We start from the raw sequence: 18,151 nt of genomic DNA, 5'->3' as shown, positions 1-18,151 counted from the left end.
CTCCAGCCTCCGAGCAAGTGCTTCCATCTCCCTGGTTTTCCCACTAAGATGTGTAAAAATAAAGAAAAGATTTTCCCTGGGGATACGGAGGAATTGGGAACGTGCAAGGCTCCAGCGGGGCACCTGGCAGATGGGCCCCGCTCACCTGGGAGAGGGCCAAAAAAAGGATGGGGTTCACAAACATCATCTCACACCTGGGATGGAGCTGCCTTCCTTCCCACGGGATGGGGCTGTGATCCTCACGCTGGGATGAGGCTGCCGTCCTCCGTGTGGGATGTCCACAGGCTCAGCTCAGCTTTTCAGAGACTGGGATTGCCCCAGTATACCCTGAAATCCTGTTTCCTCCACACAGAGCAGGGTTGGATGCAGGAGGGAGGAGTCCTGGTTGCTCCAGGGCTGGATTCCTTTTCCAGGCAGGCAGTTCCCAGCATTAAAGCGTTAATTTGGGTTCCTTTCCTCGGCCACCAGCACCGAGCAGTCTCTGTGGCGTTGCTAAAACAGAAGCAGCCTCTCCCAGCCCATTCCTGCTCCGAGTTTTCCAGCTCCATGCATTATGTTTGCTGTTGGAGTTGCCAAAGAAGCTGATGCTCCCGCAAACAAATATGAATGCTTTTTGTTTTACTCATGAAAAACAGAATTGCAGAAGTGATAAATGTGTTGCCAATTACACAGTTGCTTAATTATGTAACGTTAGTAAAACCAATACATAACTCTCCAAGATGTTTGGTAAAGAGTTGCTTCGTGCAGTTCATCATTTTCACTCGTAATGAATTACTTGAATCCGCAACTGGCTGAAAGCCTCAATTAATTTTTTACACTTGGCCCATAATAAAGCAATAGTCTAAATTAGTGTTTAATTTACTTACAAGAGTGCCACTTTTTTGTGCAGAACAAGCAGAACTGGGTGTCATTTCTGGGGCCATTAGGCTCAAAGCTGCTGCTTTATGGCATGCACAGAGCGCAGCTCCCAGCCAGGATTCGGGGGAGCTGTGGAGGGGGAGGTTTGCTCAGCATGGACCAGAAACCACATGCAGGGATGTTGAGACCCTGAGGGATGGGCGCTGAGGCCTTGAGGGATGGGCGCTGGCCTGTGCAGCCAGGGTTAAACCATCCTGTGCACACTTCTGGTGCCCCCAGCGTGAGAGGGACATGGAACTGCTGGAGCAAGTCCAGAGGAGGCCAGGAAGTCACTCAGGGGATTGGAACAGGCTGGGAGAGTTGGGAATGTTCAGCCTGGAGAAGAAAAGGTTGTGCGGAGACCACCCAGCACCTTCCAGGATCTGAAGGGGTGGCAAGAGAGCTGGAGTTGGGACTGTTCATCAGGAACTGCAGGGACAGGACAGGGAGGAATGGATTCAGACTGACAGAGGGCAGGGATGGATGGGATATTGGGAAGGAATCCTTCCCTGCGAGGGTGGGCAGGCCCTGGCACAGGGTGCCCAGAGCAGCTGTGGCTGCCCCTGGATCCCTGGCAGTGTCCAAGGCCAGGCTGGAGCACCCTGGGATGGTGGAAGGTGTCCCTGCCCATGGCAGGGGGTGGAATGAGATGGTCTTTAAGGTCCCCTCCCACCCAAACCATTCCATGCTCCTGTGACTCCCCCAGTGCTGGCAGCGCTGCCCTCCCGTCCCTTGTCCCCCCGTGCCGTGGCCGATGGCCGTGCTCTCCTCCTGCAGGTCCAAGGCAATGGGCAGCAGAGCGTGGAGAAGGCCCTGAAGCTCTTTGCTCAGCTGATCAACAACAAGGTGTTCCTGCTGACCTTCATCCGCACGCTGGAGCTGCAGCGCAGCTTCTCCATGCGGGACCGCGGCAACGTGGCCTCGCTCATCATGACGGGGCTGCAGGGCAAGCTGGAGTACGCCACCGACGTCCTCAAACAGCTGCTCTCCGACCTCATCGAGAAGAACCTGGAGAACAAGAACCACCCCAAGCTGCTCCTGCGCAGGTGAGGCCAGGGACAGGGAGGGGATGGATCCCATGGGCCGGCACGGCCACGCTGGTGGGGCAGTCAGGAGGGATTTCTCCATGGAGAGGGTTGGAAGGGGCTGCCCAGGGAGGTGGTGGAGTCTCTGGATGGCCTGGTCTGGTCTGGTTGACAAGGTGGGGATCGGTCACAGGTTGGACTCGATGCTCTCAGAGGTTTTCTCCAACCTAAATAATTCCAGGATTCTGTGCTCTGAGGGCTCTGTGGGTGGTGGCGTTGGAAGGGAATTGCTGCTCTCCGTGGAGGATTCCCATCCATTTCCTCACCTGTCTCCAGCACGAGGGGTTAGCCCTGCTCTGGGAGCTCACAGATGTCTGGACAGGGTCTCAGACTGGATCCTTGGGCTCTGCCTGGCCAAAGAGCAGCATTTCTGTGCCACAGCTGGGCCAGGAGCTCAAGGATGGATTGAGCAACTCACCCAAGATAGAGCTGGGAAGTGGCAGCAAGAAAATAGGGAAAAAATGTGCATGAATGTGGGGCAGAACAGCGGGCACAAGGGAAAGTCTCCCCGTGTTCTCCACATCCTCGGGGGTCCTGCAGAGCCTGGCCTTGGCCAGTGCTGCCCCTCGGCTGTGCTGGCATCACACTGGAGAGAAGGGAGGGTTTCACAGCTCCAGAAAAATTTCAGGGGTCCCTCCAGCCACAATGAATATACTTGACAGGAAATTGCTTTAAATCTGGCTGTGTTTGCGGAGGCAATAACTCATCTCGGCAAAGGAAGCGGCCTTAATTTCCCCCGTGGTTTGACGAGTGGCTGGGAAGGCGTCTTCTGCCTCAGCCATCAATAATGGCTTTTCCTGGTGCTCCAGAAAACACAGGGATGGTGATAAGAGCTGTGCCCCCTCCTCCCTGCAGCAGCCAGCAAGGAGTCGGGGCCGTGGGCTCTCTGTCCTGCACCGGGATTTACCCACTGCACAGGGAATTTGGATCTTCCCAGGAATGGGACATCTACCCCCCCTCTGGGCAACTTGGGCCTGTGTTTCACCACTCGTATAAAAATTCCTGCTTTATCTCTAGTCTGAATCTACTCCCTTTTAGTTTAAAACCTTTATTCCTTGTCCTGTTACTCCAGGTCCTATTAGGCCTTGGGCTGAGCCCTGGCCCAACCCTGTGCCCGGCTGTCAGTGCCCAAACCAGCCCAGCCTGGAACTCCTCACTCTGACTTAATAAGGAGTGATCAGCCATGAAGTGAAACACTATTTTTTAGAATGTTTTGAGCTCTCTGGTGGCAGCAGTTGATAACTGACAGTCAGTTCTTTCCCTCTTTCTTCCTTGCTTTCCCCTCTCTCTTTCTTCCACGACTGCCCCTCGCGGGAGACAGCAAGAAAGTTGACGTTAAATCAAACAGCTGCTCTGGTTGTTGGCAACAGCAGTTTGGAGACCTACATAGAGCAGGGAGAGTTAATAAAATACATACTTATTTTTTGGGTTCTCTCAGCTCATTTTGTTTAGGTTTGTTTTCTTCCCGTGCCTCAGGAAGCCAGCGGAGCAGCCAAGGCTGGGCTCCTTTGAAAAATCATCTCTGGATCGTGCCGTGCCCTCCTTCTGTGGTCAGCATGAGAAGGCTTTGCTCCAAGCCTGGGGATTCTCTTGTGCCCTGGTGATCTCCAGGAGCTTACTTTTTATTTTTGGAGCAGATCTTTAACAGCATCCAGAGGCCGGCGATGGCACAGAGCGGTGCTGGTAGGGGCAGCTGAGAACCCGGCAGCAGATTTGGGGGCTCAGCAGAGCCCTCCATGTGTAGGAGGAAGGCCAGGCCCTGGGCTGGCAGGCAGTTTCCCATTTCCAAGGCAGAGGAGGGCAGGGAAGCTCCAGGCAGCCAGGGAGGCTGAGAGCAGCCCCTCTCCCAGGCAGCACAGGACAGTGGTGGTGAACCCAACAGTGACTCCATTGCTGGCTGTCCCCAGGACTGGGGCACTGCAAATACCTCGTTGTCAGGCCATGCTGGGAGGAGATTCAGTGCTGGGAGCTCAGGAGAAGTGGGATTTGACAGGGATGCTCCGAGGTGTTTCTTTGTGCTGCTCCGTTCAGCTGATCTGGTATTGCTGGTACAGAAATAAAAGGGAAGAGCCAGGCCTGGAGTATCCCATCCCATTCACCCCTGAAAAATGCCCCGACTTCTCTGTCACTCCACGCTTCAGTGCTTTTTGTAGAGCTGGTGTCAGGCCATGAGCAGCCCACAGGGACAGGGCACAGCACTGCTTCACTGGGAGGGCTAACTGTGAGACTTGCTAATTCTTCATTTAATATTCTATTAACCAAGTAGTTTATTAAATTAATATCCCCCCTGAAGTCCTGAATGTATCATTTTCTGAGCTTGTCACCCATTCTGTGGTTTGTGTCACTGCCTCTCCATTTTCCAGGGCTGTTTGGAAGGGTGCTGGTGCTTCTCCTCTTTAATTGGGTGCCTGAAATATTTCAAACAGGAGAATGACGCGTGTGTCAATTTGTAGGATGAATTTTTAGGCAGTTAATCAATTTAGGCTTAAATTCTTTGGGGATCTGCAGACATTTTCACAAATTCCTGGCAGATGTTGCCATCCTAGGAGATGATGGATGATGTGACCCCAGCTCTGTTGGCCGACTGGTGTCAGTTTTTGTTTGTTGAAATCTCTGGCTCCTGTTTATTCTTGATCTGCTTGGCTTTGGAATCGAGCCCTGTGCTTCTTCAGTGTGTGCTTGTAATTCCAGGCGCTCGGAATGCTGTGGGGATTCGTAGCAAGAGGCAGTCCCTCATTTAAGGGGAAAAATGGGGAAAATGGGTCTGAAGTGGGATGTGGTGGTCTCCAGGCCAGGGAAGAGGTGACCTGGTTCGTGGTGAGGGCAGAGGGGACAGTCCCCAGAGGAAAGGATGCAGGGAATTGGATTCATCCCTCTTTGCTTGCTGGAATTTGGACCGGATCCTGGTGTTCGTGAGGGGAAGGCTGGTGGTGCTGAGCCAGGCAGGGGCATGGTCACAGCTGGCCAGGGGCACAGTCACAGCTGGCCAAAGTCGTGGTCAAGTTGGCCAGGCTGCAGCACAGCAGCTCTTCCCTGCACGGGGCTGGGGCTCCAATGTGAGACACCCCGCGACCACCAGAGCCATCCCATCCCAGGAAAAGGGGCTGTGGAGCTTTAAGGAAAGCCTCTGGGTCCTGCAGAGGCAGCATTAAAAACTATCATTAGGAGCCATTGTATTTAAATTAGAGATAATCTCGGGCACAATGTGGGGAGAAGACACTGGGTGGGACTGGGGAGAAAGCTGCAATTTCCCTGCCATTGTCACTCGGCTGTCCCTGATTGCCAGGAACCGCTGTAAATCCCAGTGATTTACTGAGCCAGGCTGTAATTTGCTCCACGTGCGGGGAGCTGAGTGTCACCAGGCTCGCTGTCACCAGCCCCACCGGGGGCTGGCAGCTGGCAGCGCTGCAGGCGCGGGGACAGCGCTGGCCTCATCCTGCTGCCCCGGAGCGCTGTGCCAGGTGCGGCTCTGGAGCCCGGCTCTGTGTGTGATGTGTGCCCTCTGCCTTCCCCAGGACCGAGTCTGTGGCGGAGAAGATGCTGACGAACTGGTTTGCCTTCCTGCTCCACAGATTCCTCAAGGTGAGGAGAGATGGAGCGGGGTCCCCGCTGCTGCTTTGCTGTCTGACCCTGCAGCCATGGCCGGGGTGCATCTGGGGGTGAAGCTCTTCCATCAGGCTCCAAAAGATGGAGTAGGGAGGAAGGAGAGGTGGAAATTTGCTCTGGGGCTGCTGCTCCATGCTCACACCCTTCCCCAAGCCTCAGGTCTCCCGGAGTAATTCCCAAGTAAAGGAGGTTCTGTTACATCTCTTCAGTACTTAAGGGAAATTCTCACATCTTCATGCCTTGGCTTCCATAGTTTTTAACTTAATTTGTGGCTTTGGAAGCCCCACCGAATTTCCTCCACGGGAGTGAACAGTGAGATCGAGATCTCGAATTCCATTTTTTTACAGCCATATAGATTCAGGAGGGATTTACCCTGCCAAAGACCACACAGCCACGGAGCAGTGGAGCTCGTGGGTTTGGCTGTGCTCTCCAGGAGCTGCTGGGGGCCAGCCCTGGGTTGCAATGTGCTAAGGATTGAGACAGGGGGGCTGAGCCTGTGCTGGGAGGAATCCTGTGCCAAACGGGGCTGGGAGCCCTGGAGGAGAGGCACCTTCCCCCTGTGTCAGCTCTGGTGTCCTCCTCTCGTGCAGGAATGTGCTGGAGAGCCCCTGTTCATGCTCTACTGTGCCATCAAGCAGCAGATGGAGAAGGGCCCCATCGATGCCATCACGGGCGAGGCGCGGTACTCCCTGAGCGAGGACAAACTCATCCGGCAGCAGATCGAGTACAAGACCCTGGTGAGTGGCGCTGCTGGGGGATCCTGCTGTCCCTCAGCTGTGCTGGCCCTTGGAGCAGGGAGCAGGGCGCTGCCTGAGGTGTGAGTGTTGCTGGGCATTAAGGACCCGTGTCCCAGCCAGGTGTGTCCCCAGTTTGCAGGTTTGGGAATGCAGGTCTGAGGGGAAGCTTTTATCTCACTGTGCACTGGGCGTTGCCCTCCTGCAGCAAATGAAAATGGACATCCAGGACTCCTCCCTCAGCCATGATTCTATCGATATTTTAGATGCAATAGCAGTGATGCATTTAGGGCTGCAGTGGGGTTTTATATGGGAAAGGTTTGTTGTGAGACATGGTTACGCTTTAGAGCATGGTGTGGTTCTTTTCTTGCAGATCCTAAACTGCGTGAACCCAGACAACGAGAACAGCCCAGAGATCCCTGTGAAGGTGCTGAACTGTGACACCATCACCCAAGTCAAGGAGAAGATCCTGGATGCCGTGTACAAAAACGTCCCCTATTCCCAAAGACCGAGAGCTGTTGACATGGATTTGGGTAGGAGCTTCCCTGCCTGATGGGAGGGGGTGACCAGAGGGGCTGGTGGGCGATTCCTGGTGGGACTTGCAGCGCTCGGCCCCCTCTGACCGCGGATTCCCCTCTCCCCAGAGTGGCGGCAGGGCCGGATCGCTCGGGTGGTGCTGCAGGATGAAGACATCACCACCAAGATCGAGGGAGACTGGAAGCGCCTGAACACCCTGGTGCACTATCAGGTGAGGGAGCAGCCCCACTGACAGCTCCCAGAAAGCTGCCAGCAGGGAAGAGGAGAACAGCAGGAAGTGAATTCCCAAGTGTCTCGTCTGCCCAGACAGACAGGGAGGTCACGTTCGTGTGATAAACCAGAAGGGTTCCATGTGCTTTAGCATTAGGGGGGAAAGCAACCTTGACACGGAGCTCAAAGGAAGCAGCAGAGTTGAAAATTAGCTGAATTAAACCTGCCAGCCGTGGGAGAGAGGCAGAGGGAGCCGTGCAGGGGCTGAGCTGACACTGCTGGGGATGAGGGGCCTGGGGAGGGGAGCAGGGGGGCCTCAGGACTTTGTCTGGGGGTCTGGGACAGCCTGGAGTACAAAAGGAGAGGCATAAAGTCATGGGAAAGTGAAGCCAGGCAGTGAAGATGCTCAGACAGGATGGGTGAGGAGGCCTGAGAAATTTTTGCCATCTTCAGCTCCTGGATGGGGCAGAGCTGTTGGGAAGGGCTCCTTACAGTGTGGGAGAGGGGAAGAGAGGTGAGGAGCGGGCTGAGGGAGGTTTGGTTGCAGGGAATCAAATCTTTCCCTCCCAGCCTGTCTGCAGCACAGGATAACTGCATTAATTGGGACCCGTAACCTACTCCTGTCCATCACCACCTCCCCAGAAGTGTTTAGTATTTAATCTGGCATCTTTCCCTGTTTATCCAGCATCTCCAGTCCATCAGCCTGACTCACGCTGGGGGACTTGAATGGGAGCCAGTATTGACAGGAGCCCTGCAATCAGGGAGCGAGGCAGGAGAGGGGCATCAATATGCACCGTGCATGTTAAACAGCACCTCCAGGGTCAACTTTTCCAAGCAGCCCCCAGGATTTAAACACAGATTGCCATAAAATGTCAGAGGAGTTGTGCAGATTAATTCCATTGTTCCTAAAAATCTGTTTTACCTGACAGTTGCAAGGGATTAACCAACATGCAGGGAAGCAGCGCGACTTTATTACGCCTTGATCTTTAAAAGTCATCGTGAGGAAGTCACAAGTGAAAGCTGTGCTTGTCTGACGTGCGCTGGATGCTGGGGGAGGGAGCACTTTCATTCCAGTGCCTGTGGGAAAACCTGAGCCAAAAGCTTCCCCTTAAAATAAACAAAGTCCTCGCAGCACTCAAGATGCTGCAGCTCTTGCTGCCATTTGAATGTCAGGTTTGCTCTGGAAGAAAGGAGAAGTTGGCAGCCAAGCATCCAGCCAGGTAGTGACACGTGTCTGCCTGCTCTGGCCCGAGCTCTGCACAGCCCAACGGATTAAAGAGAAGCCAAATTCTTCTCACTGCAGCAGAAATCTTGTCAAGGCGAGGCTTTTGCCAAAATCTAATAGCAATATATATTATTTTAAATTATTTTTTAAATTTTTTTTTTATTCTTACCAGTTTGGGGTTTTTTTCTGTTGGAGTAAATGTTTTTCTTAGGTATCAAAAATACAGATGCTCCAGAGCTACACAGTTAAACAAATACCTGGGTAAAGGCCCAGCTTAAAGAGGGTATAAAATCATTGGAGTTCCAAGTGCTGCTGTCTCACCATTTAACAGGAGTGTGACACATGAACCAGGTGTGGTTCGAGCCATTAAAATAAATGTGGGTTTCCAGAGGAGTAGTGAAGACGATTTCTAAATTTCTAGGGAAGAAATTGAAGCTGCTTTGTAAAGCTCTGCCCATCTTTTATTGAGATCTGCCTTGTCTTTGTTTTGCTCTGAAGGCAGAGAGATCCCTGGGTTTGCAGATGGTGCTGGGAGATGCTCAGCCCAGGTTCCCATCCCGGGGCTCCAGGTGTGTCCCTTGGACAGGTGCTGCACCTGGGATTCTGCAGGAGGGGGCAGAACCCTGCTGCTCCTCAATTCCCTGCTCCTGACTCCCGGGATCCATTCCCCACAGCCCCATTCCTGCACCTCCAGGGCTCCAAACCACCTCCTCCTCCTCACTGTGCCCTGAGAGTGGGTATTTAATTCCAAGGGTTTCCTAGCTCCACACCTGGATGCTGGGTTTTGACATGGCTGCTTTTGTTTTCTGCATTAGAATCACAAAAATACAGTAAGAGATCAAACGCATTTTTCATGGGAAGCCTCCACGTACAAAACCCAAATTGGAATTAAAGAGAAATATTCACCTTTCTAATAGTTTTGAACCACTTTATAAAATTATAGAGAGCACTGTGCACCTCCTGCTTATTTCTTCATTTATAAAAATAGATGCCTAGCTTAAATAAGTGTAATTCTTTGTTAAATTCTCTGGTGCTTTTATACATGGCAAGGACTTGTATTACATTTGTGTCGTATCCTTTTGGTTTCATGCCTATTAAGCTCCATGGGAGAGCCTTACCCCATGTGGTTTCACTCAGGAAAAATGAAACACCGAATTTAATATCGAATGATTTACAGTGGCTCACGCAGGGTTAACTCAGAGGCAGCAGAGCATGAATACCTGTCAGCCTCTTCGAGTCTGGGGAGGCCAGGAGACCAGGAAACTGCTTTAAATGAAAAACTAGAAGGAGAAAGGGAAGGTTTGGGTGGAAAATGAGGCTTAGGCGCTGAGGGTGGTGTGGATGTGGAGCTGGAATCCTCATCGCGCCCTCGCTGCCCCGCACCGACACAGCACCATGGCCTGCGCTCCCGTCTCCCCCTCCCCAGGTTTTATTTTCCCTGTCTTTAAGGTGTTTTGTGCGCCGTGTTTCCAGCTTGTAGAATAATCAGAATATTTATAAAGCTGTAAAGCAGCCAGGCAGCTCAGAGTGTGTCCCGGGGGTGCTCTGGGAGCGTGGCAGCGCGAGGGGGGAGCGAGCGCCTGCTCCGTCTGAGGCCAATCTGCAGCTGCTGGGGCTGAGCTGACAGCAGCCATTCCACCCGAAATTTAGAGAGTGTGAGTGCTCTTCTGTGTGTGTGGAATTTTTAGTGCCTCTCCCCCAGTTAAGCACAGCCCTGGTGGAAATGGATCCGGCACGGGAGCACCCTGGGCTCGGGTTTCTCCCTGGTGAAATGGAGCTGAAGTGGCAGCTAATAACAGCCTAAGGAAATAATATCAGCGCTGATCACTTCTTCCACTGACTTAATAAATTGGATGAAGTGAGGCAGGAGCAGCAAAGGAAATAATGGAGGTGTTTGGGGTGTTTTGCTTAGAAAAATCTCACTTTTGCGCCGTGAAACACAAGTAACTATTATTTCCACTATCACCAGCAGTAATAACAACTCGATTTTCCATGAAACCTTTCATCTGAATGCAGCCCAGGGCCTTGGAGGCAGCGCAGGTCGCTGTGTGCAGCTCACCTTGTGCTGCAGATGTTGTACAAATCCCTGGAGCTGCTGGGGGAGAAAAAACCTCCGTTCATAGGGTCAGTGCTGAGTCCATCACAAGATTTCTGGCAAATAACGCAGGGTTTAGCCCCAAAAAGCAATTCCTGCAGCAGAAAGAGCCATTTCTTTTGTGCTGAGCCTCTAAAAAGTGTCTGCTGGGCCCTGGCAAGATGTGGTGACTCTCTGCTCCCTCGCTGTGCTGCACCACAGGTCACAAGTTCAAAATTAAAAGCCACTCAGGCCCATTCCCTGGAAACCTGCAGATCCTTAATTAAGGGGAATAAGTTAGAAAACTTCCAGTGACTACCAGATTTATAGGGAGGATAAAATTAAACATGGTTACTAAAATCTGCTGTAACAAAACCTTGTTAGCGCTAATGTTCATTTATAGTTTGACTTCCCAGTGTTTAATTCCTTCTCTGGAGCAGTAAAGGGATAACAATTAAATACCCTGAAAGATGGCTTTATGACTCGCTCTGCCATAAATCAAACTTTTAAAGTTCGTAAAAATTGCTAAAATAAAAAATGGTTTAATAGGAATGTTTTATGGCCCATAACGTTATTACAGCCCTTTTATTCCCTCTGCATTGTTACTTTAATTGGATCACAACAATTCTTGAGATTCTCATTTTTACTGGGTAAGGCATAATCTTAAATCAGAACGACCAAAAGCATCTTCACCACGTCTTTTGATTTATCCCTCATTTCCTTCAGGCTCTTGCTGTGGCCTGACCCAGCACAGGGCTCAGCCAGGCTGGGAGCGTGTCCTGGACTCCTCTCCCCAGGATCTGCGGGATCAGCAGCTGGAGATCACAGTGTGCACAGGGAATCCCACTGACCTTCTGCTGCTCTGCCTCCCCAGGTGTCAGACCGCTCCGTGGTGGCTCTGGTTCCCAAGCAAACCTCCTCCTACAACATTCCTGCCTCTGCCAGCATCTCCCGGACATCAATTAGCAGATACGGTGAGAAATGGGATGGGGAGGGATGGCTCATGGACCAAAACTGCAATTTAGGTGGGGAAAAAGAAGCAGCTTGCCCCAAAGAACCACCCAAAATGGATGTAAATCAACAGAGAAACGTCCTTGGCTGCTGGTTTGGTTTGCAAAGGCTTTTCCAGCTATGAGAACAGCAAAAGGACCAGAGGAGGTGAGAAGAGGGAAAAGGAAGTGCCAAGCACAAGAGCAGCCTTTGGGAATGTGGGTCCTGGGAAGGTTCCAAGGGCTCAGAGGGGATGGGTGATGCAGGAAAGGATCTTTGAGCCCCTTGGCCCTGAGCAGGGCTGCACCACAGAAAAACCTGATTCCTTCTCCTGTTTCGTCTCCACGTGCAGGAGCCTGAGCTCTGAGCTAATGGGTCACAAATGGGGAAGGGCAATCTTAGCACAGAGTGCAGGGATGTGCACACCTGGGAATTCCTGATTTGCATAATAGCAGGGCTCAGCACATTCCAGAGGGTCCCTGAAGATGCTGCAGCCTGAGAAAATGAGCCTGCGAGGTGCCAGGTGCACGCTCGGAACACTAAATCCACAATAATTGTAATAATAGACTTCCATAAAAGGCAGCAGTGGCAAAATCTCTCGAGTGCTGATCTTTCATTATCGTTCATTTCACAGAGTGTTTTACCAGCAAAAAGTCTCCTGACGAACCCATCTCCTCCTCTTGTTTATAGCTCCCAAAATAATGTTGGTTTTTAGTTCGAGCAAGGGTTCTGAGGAGCCAAAAGCAGGGGAGTCTTGAGGTAAAAACCAGGAGGAAAGGCATTTCTCCCTGCCAGGTGTAGGCCCACAAGTGTCCAACACATCCCGTAGCCACATTTCCATAGGTGATGGAAAAACCAAGGCTGGGTCTCACAGCCTGAGCCCTCAGTGCTCATTGATCTCTGTCAGCTGGAAAAGCTTTTGCAAAGCACCAATATGAGCGATCATTGCTCATGTTAAGATTAATATTTCTAATTGTGCCAGCAGAATTTAAATTAGATACTTATTTACTTCCCCAGCTATATATCAGTACAGAGATATGTTTAAAAATAGAATTACTGGATGCTTCCTGATCTGTCCCCCTGTCTGTCTCCTTAATTATATCAGTTGGAGCACTCATTTATCTAAGCCTTAATCAGGGATGAAAATCCAGCTACTTTGGTAATGAGTTGAGTATTTCCCTCAGCTGATTTATGATTGATCCCCGCACTCTTGACGAGGAGGGTGAGCAGTGAATTGAAGGCTAAACTTGAGAAAACACACGAGAATCCCAGAGAACAAAGAAATGTAGCGAGAGGAAAAACCCAGCAAGGCACAGTTGGGCTCCTCAGCCTCGTCTCTCGTCCTGGAGATGCTGGGCATGGGATCCAGGGAGGGACTTCTTTGGGAAGTGAAATATATAAATAAATGTTTCACATCCCTCCATGGCTTCTGAGCAATTAAGGGGAAGTTGTCTGGTGCCCTTTGAGCTCCCCTTTCCCTGCAGGGACAGCAGGAGGCTGGGCCTGCTCCGTCCAGGGGTGGCACAGGCTGCAGGACTGGCCTCAGGCTCTGCTGTTGATGCTCAGCTTGAGTCCTCACTGCTCTCCTGAAAGCCTCAAGGACAAGCTCAGCAGTTTCTCCTGTCCTTTGTGCTGGCTGTGCTGGGCAGCTCCTCATTATTTACAAAACCCTGGAATCAGGACGCTGCTGCTGCAGGAGCTGGTGCCCGGGTTAATGCGTGTGAGCTGTGACTCGGGGAGGATTTTCGCGTGGATCTCTATGAGGAGTTCACACCAGGAAAGGATGTGAATGGGGCAGGAAAGTCCATGTCTGGGAGAAAAAACAGCTCAATTCTGAGGTTTTTTGTGGAGTGGAGACCAACACAAATCTGCAAATGCCGAATTTTGATGGTGCGGAGCAAGAACATGTGCGGAACAAAACCACGGGGGTTTTCCATTTCATTTCTGCATTAAAAAGCCCCGTGCAAGTGGTTTGGGCGTTATCAGACATGGTGGGGGCACTGAGGGAAGTGCAGAAGGGTTTTGCTCCGAGCCTGACCAGCCTCTCTGCCCTGGCCCAGACTCCACGTTCCGCTACACCGGGAGCCCCGACAGCCTCCGCTCCCGCGCCCCCATGATCACCCCCGACCTGGAGAGCGGCGTCAAGGTCTGGCACCTGGTCAAGAACCATGACCACGGCGACCAGAAGGAAGGAGACCGGGGCAGCAAGATGGTGTCGGAGATCTACCTGACCAGGCTCTTGGCTACAAAGGTAACTGAGCTAAATTCACTTGGGAGAAGCGCAGTGAGGCTCATCCAGGGCTGCCGTGCAGCCCCTGGTGATGCTCAGCTCCCAGGCTGGCTGTCCCTGCTGGGTTTTCCTGGGGTTGGAGGGGTTCTGAAGTCCAGATTTCCTCACACTCGGGTGATATTTGTCAATGTTCATTTAGCTCCTTTGTATCTTCTGGCTCTGGGAATCTCCTTTTTGTTGATTGAAGCCTATCAGGCCTCACGCAGAAATTCTCAAACCCCCGGTGAAACAGAGCCTTTTCAAAGAAAACTTCAGTTCCCCCTACCCTGGGCAGAGGCGAACAAATAAACAAAATAAAATTACATTAAAAAAATGTTCAAAGTTGTCTAATTTGCAATGCTCCCGTCAGGGCACTCTGCAGAAGTTCGTGGACGACCTGTTCGAGACGCTGTTCAGCACCGTGCACCGCGGCAGCGCCCTGCCCCTCGCCATCAAGTACATGTTCGACTTCCTGGACGAGCAGGCGGACAAGCACGGCATCCACGACACCGACGTCCGGCACACCTGGAAGAGCAACTGGTAAAGGGGGACAGGGAGGCCGATAGGAGTGTTCAGCCACTGTGGGGAAAAAACCACATGGGAGTTGTTTTGGGAAGGGCTGGGAACAGCCAAGCCCCAGAGCGGGAGATGGACACTGTGCTGCCCCAGGGGGTGTGGCAGTGGGGTTTGAGCCTGGGCTGGGCTGCCAGTGTGGTGTTCATAGGATCATAAAATCATAAAATGTCCTCATTTGGAAGGGAAGGGGAATAGCCTGGCTACCTCTGAGTCCTCTGCCCAGGTGGGAGCTGGACACTGGCCTAATTTACACAGCTGGACTTTGGAAAGAGCCGGTCTGTGAGTGGGAAGCAGGGCTCAAGTGCCTGCCCTGTGCTGCCTGCACAGCCCTGCTGTGCCACAAATGCCAGCATTGGCTGGGAGGGGAGAGCTCAGCACCTTTCCCATCACTTTGGAAAGCACCTGGAGCGTTTGGGCATCAGCAGGAGGTGGCACAGGGACAAGGAGCCAGCTTTGCGTGCCCCAGCATGGGCTACAGCTGGGCCCAGCCTCTCCAAATAGTAGGAGCACTCACATCTCTGCCTCTGCTGCTATTTTAGGATTAAAACCTCCATGGGTTGGAAATTTACCTCTGCAAGAAAGGAAAAAAAAAGCACAACAAATGGTTGCTCCCTAAAGACCTTGTATTTTCCCCTGAGTCCCTCGTGGTTTAAAAGGCCTTTAATCATCATGGCTGCAAAAGCTGGTTCCCTGCTAAGGCAGTGGGAAGCTCAAAACAATTCATTTAAAGCCTTAGAAGAAGGAGTTATTGGGATAAAAACTGTAGAATCACAAGAAATTACGAGAAAAAAGAAAGCAATAACCATCAGGGTTTGGTCTGCCAGAGCCACCAGACCCTACCAGGCCTGGGCCTTCCTTCTCCCCACCTCAGCTGAGCTGCAGCATTCCCACAAAGGGAATTTCGGTGGGGACATGGGAGAAGGCTGCCCCTGGAGCAGGTCACAGCAAATGGAAGTTTGGAAGAGAGAGCTGGGGTGGCTGGGGCTGGGGCTGAGCTGCTCTCCTGCAGCACTGCAAGAGTTAAGGCTGCAGCCTTCAGCGAGCTGGAGAGATAGAGAGAGCTGCGACTTGAAAGGTAATAGAAAGCAGCAGCTGCTTTTTTGATCCTGCTATACAGCTGGAGAAAAAAAGGAATAATAATTCCCCTTTGATTGCAAAGGCCCCGGGATTTGGGGACAAAGCCTGTGATTCCTGCAGGTGACGGAGCGCGGAGCCGCCGGGCAGCGCTGATTAGCGCCGGGGCTGCCCCCGGCTCACCCTGCCCTGCAGCCCTGCTCTGACCAGCTCCTCCTAATGGGCTCCTCCTGCAGATGCTCCCCCAGTACCCCCAAACTGCCCAGCTCTGCCCTGGCACAGCCAGCCTGCCCCTCATCTCCTCCACTGCTCCGTGTGGGATCCGAGCCCAGAGCGGCTCCCCAGCGTGGCAGGATCCACCACCAGCCATCTGAGCAGCACTGGGCTAACTGGTGCTTGATGGCCTTGGCCCAGCTCCTGTTTAAATTCTTCTCTTACTCCTCCCACCGTTCGTGTTCTGCCTGGGAGCACCATCTCCAGCAGGTGCCCTTTCCTCGCCTTTGTCTTCTCATTTCATTTCGTTTCTTGCTTTCCCTCCCAGCCTCCCCCTCCGCTTCTGGGTGAACGTGATCAAAAACCCACAGTTCGTGTTCGACATCCACAAGGGCAGCATCACGGATGCCTGCCTCTCCGTGGTGGCTCAGACCTTCATGGATTCCTGCTCCACCTCGGAGCACCGCCTGGGCAAGGACTCCCCCTCCAACAAGCTGCTGTATGCCAAGGACATCCCCAGCTACAAGAGCTGGGTGGAAAGGTGAGGGCAGCACGTGGGAGTGTGGATGCAGGGTGCTCTGGTCCTGCCTGAAACCCCATGGATCTCAGAATAGAACATCCTGAGTGGAAGGGAAGCACGGGGACCATCAGTGATGCTGCAGGGTGCTTCTCAGCCCCGCCGAGCATCGCTGCTCTTGTTTTCAGCCCATTACAGCCCAGGATCCTGTTTTGCTGGATGTAAACACAAAGCAGAAGGATGTTCTTATCCCTGCAGAGCTTAGCTTAAATCCCAGGTGGAAGAGGAACACTTGGAGCGTTCCTGTTTCTCATTTCTCCCTTGACCCCTCGTTCCTGCAGGTATTACGCGGACATCGCCAAGCTCCCGGCCATCAGCGACCAGGACATGAACGCCTACCTCGCCGAGCAGTCGCGCCTGCACGCCGTGGAGTTCAACATGCTGAGTGCACTCAACGAGATCTACTCCTACGTCAGCAAGTACAGCGAGGAGGTGGGTGTGGGCAGCGCTGTCCCCTGGGCCGTGGTGGTGTCCCCTGGAGTGGTGGCATCCCCTGGGCCATGGTGTCCCCTGGGGCGATAGGGCCCCACGGCACGTGCGTGGGAGAGCAGATGCAGCGCTGGGTTGTGTAGGGATCCCTCTGCTGCCTCCAGAGCTCCTTCCCCTCCCGTCCCTGGATGCAGCTCGGCCATAGCTGGCGCCGCTCCTGCCCCGCTGTTCTCTTCACGCTCAGAGGGGTTTGGGTTTGGCCACACTTGTAGCATCCTCGCCAGGAGGATTGAGAGCTAAAATATTGTGGGAGCACCTGGATTCCTCGGCCCTGGCATGCACCCAGTGCAGTGGAAATCATTCATGACCCAGAGAAGCTCCCCAGAAACCTCGGTGTCCTTTGGGAGCAGCGTGGTCCAAATCCCCGTTGCCGTGACACAGGCTCCTGTTTGCAAAGGCTCCCTGGCAGCCTGAGCTCCTTTAATGAATGCATCACTTGAAACCAGGTTCTCGCCATCTGTTCCACCCCTTCATTTCCCCGCAAGAAGGAGCGATTTTGTAATTATGTCCGTGAAACGGAAGGGTTTTGTCATCAAACTGCGTGTAGCCATTTGTGATACAACGCCATGGCTATTTTCCCATTAGGGTTGAAAAATCTCATCACTTTCGTGCTAAACGAGACAAGAAATGTGGAGTCTGAGGCACCAGAGTGGGTTTTGTTGGGTGGGTATCAAGGGGTCCAACAAACCAACGACAGCCAAGTTGCTTCACCGTTTATTGGGATTTCGCACCTCCCCACTTCAAGTTGCTCACATCTCGCTGCCCACCCACCTCTCCCACCCCCTCTCTCACACTGATTTCTCTCTCTAATTCTTTTTTTCCCCCTTTTTCTGTTTCTTCCCCAGCTCATCGGGGCTCTGGAGCAGGATGAGCAGGCTCGGAGGCAGCGCTTGGCTTACAAAGTAGAGCAACTCATTGGGGCCATGTCGTTTGAGAGCTGAAGAAAGGTCACGGACAGCAAAGGGCAGAGGATTGCAGGGACTCTCGGGAATTTGGAGGGAGAACAAACAAGGAAGGCACTGGACACACCCCCCCAAGGCTCTTCTGGAGGGAGCAGAGCCTGGCCCAAGGACTGGCTGTGCTCAAAAATCATACAGGACCCAGTCTGAAAGGGCAGGAAGACAAGAAGATGAAACATCTCAATCAAAGTCCAAGCAAGGCGGATCATTTCTTCGCGCGTACACGGAAAGAAGGAACCTGGAAAGTCTGGATCTCTCCACGACTGCTGCTTTGCATGAAAATTGTTTAATGTATATTAGAAAATAAAACTTTATTTAAAGGGTTTTTTTTTTTAAAAAAAAAAGGAAGAAAAGGAAAAAAAAAGAAGAAATAGAGCAAAAACCACAGAGGCCATAGAGATAATCCTGGCAAGAAGGAGCAGCTCTGAATCCTGTCCCCGAGAACCTCCCGAGGACACGGCTCAGGCATTCTGCGAACGGACTCTCACACCAACTGGAACGTCTGGAAAACCGAAATGTCTTTGTTTTGGGATCTTACAACAAATACGAGCACAAGTTTGCACCACACCTTTTTACACAAGTGAAATAGCAGTTTAGCCTGAAAATAGTCCAGTGGCTGAGTAACTTAGAGGCACT

At 52.3% G+C, this 18,151-nt stretch overlaps 1 protein-coding gene across 2 annotated transcripts in view; it reads left to right on the top strand.

The window, feature by feature from the left end:
- PLXNA2 (plexin A2) overlaps nt 1–17,846 on the top strand; it is a 139,462-nt gene extending 121,616 nt beyond the window's left edge. For both annotated transcript variants that reach the window (XM_048327622.1, XM_048327623.1), the window contains exons 22-32: nt 1,675–1,943; nt 5,498–5,564; nt 6,179–6,325; nt 6,696–6,855; nt 6,967–7,070; nt 11,243–11,342; nt 13,419–13,609; nt 13,998–14,167; nt 15,819–16,031; nt 16,349–16,499; nt 17,402–17,846. In XM_048327622.1, the coding sequence (XP_048183579.1) occupies nt 1,675–1,943; nt 5,498–5,564; nt 6,179–6,325; nt 6,696–6,855; nt 6,967–7,070; nt 11,243–11,342; nt 13,419–13,609; nt 13,998–14,167; nt 15,819–16,031; nt 16,349–16,499; nt 17,402–17,497 (1,668 nt within the window). In that variant the 3' untranslated portion in view covers nt 17,498–17,846. The remainder of the gene's footprint in view (nt 1–1,674; nt 1,944–5,497; nt 5,565–6,178; nt 6,326–6,695; nt 6,856–6,966; nt 7,071–11,242; nt 11,343–13,418; nt 13,610–13,997; nt 14,168–15,818; nt 16,032–16,348; nt 16,500–17,401) is intronic.
- The last annotated feature ends 305 nt before the right edge of the window (nt 17,847–18,151 follow it).

Source organism: Corvus hawaiiensis, chromosome 24, assembly GCF_020740725.1.
Source record: "Corvus hawaiiensis isolate bCorHaw1 chromosome 24, bCorHaw1.pri.cur, whole genome shotgun sequence".
NCBI lineage: Eukaryota > Metazoa > Chordata > Aves > Passeriformes > Corvidae > Corvus > Corvus hawaiiensis.
The sequence above is the reverse complement of the archived record's forward strand: the minus strand, read 5'-3'. Positions and strand labels throughout refer to the sequence as shown.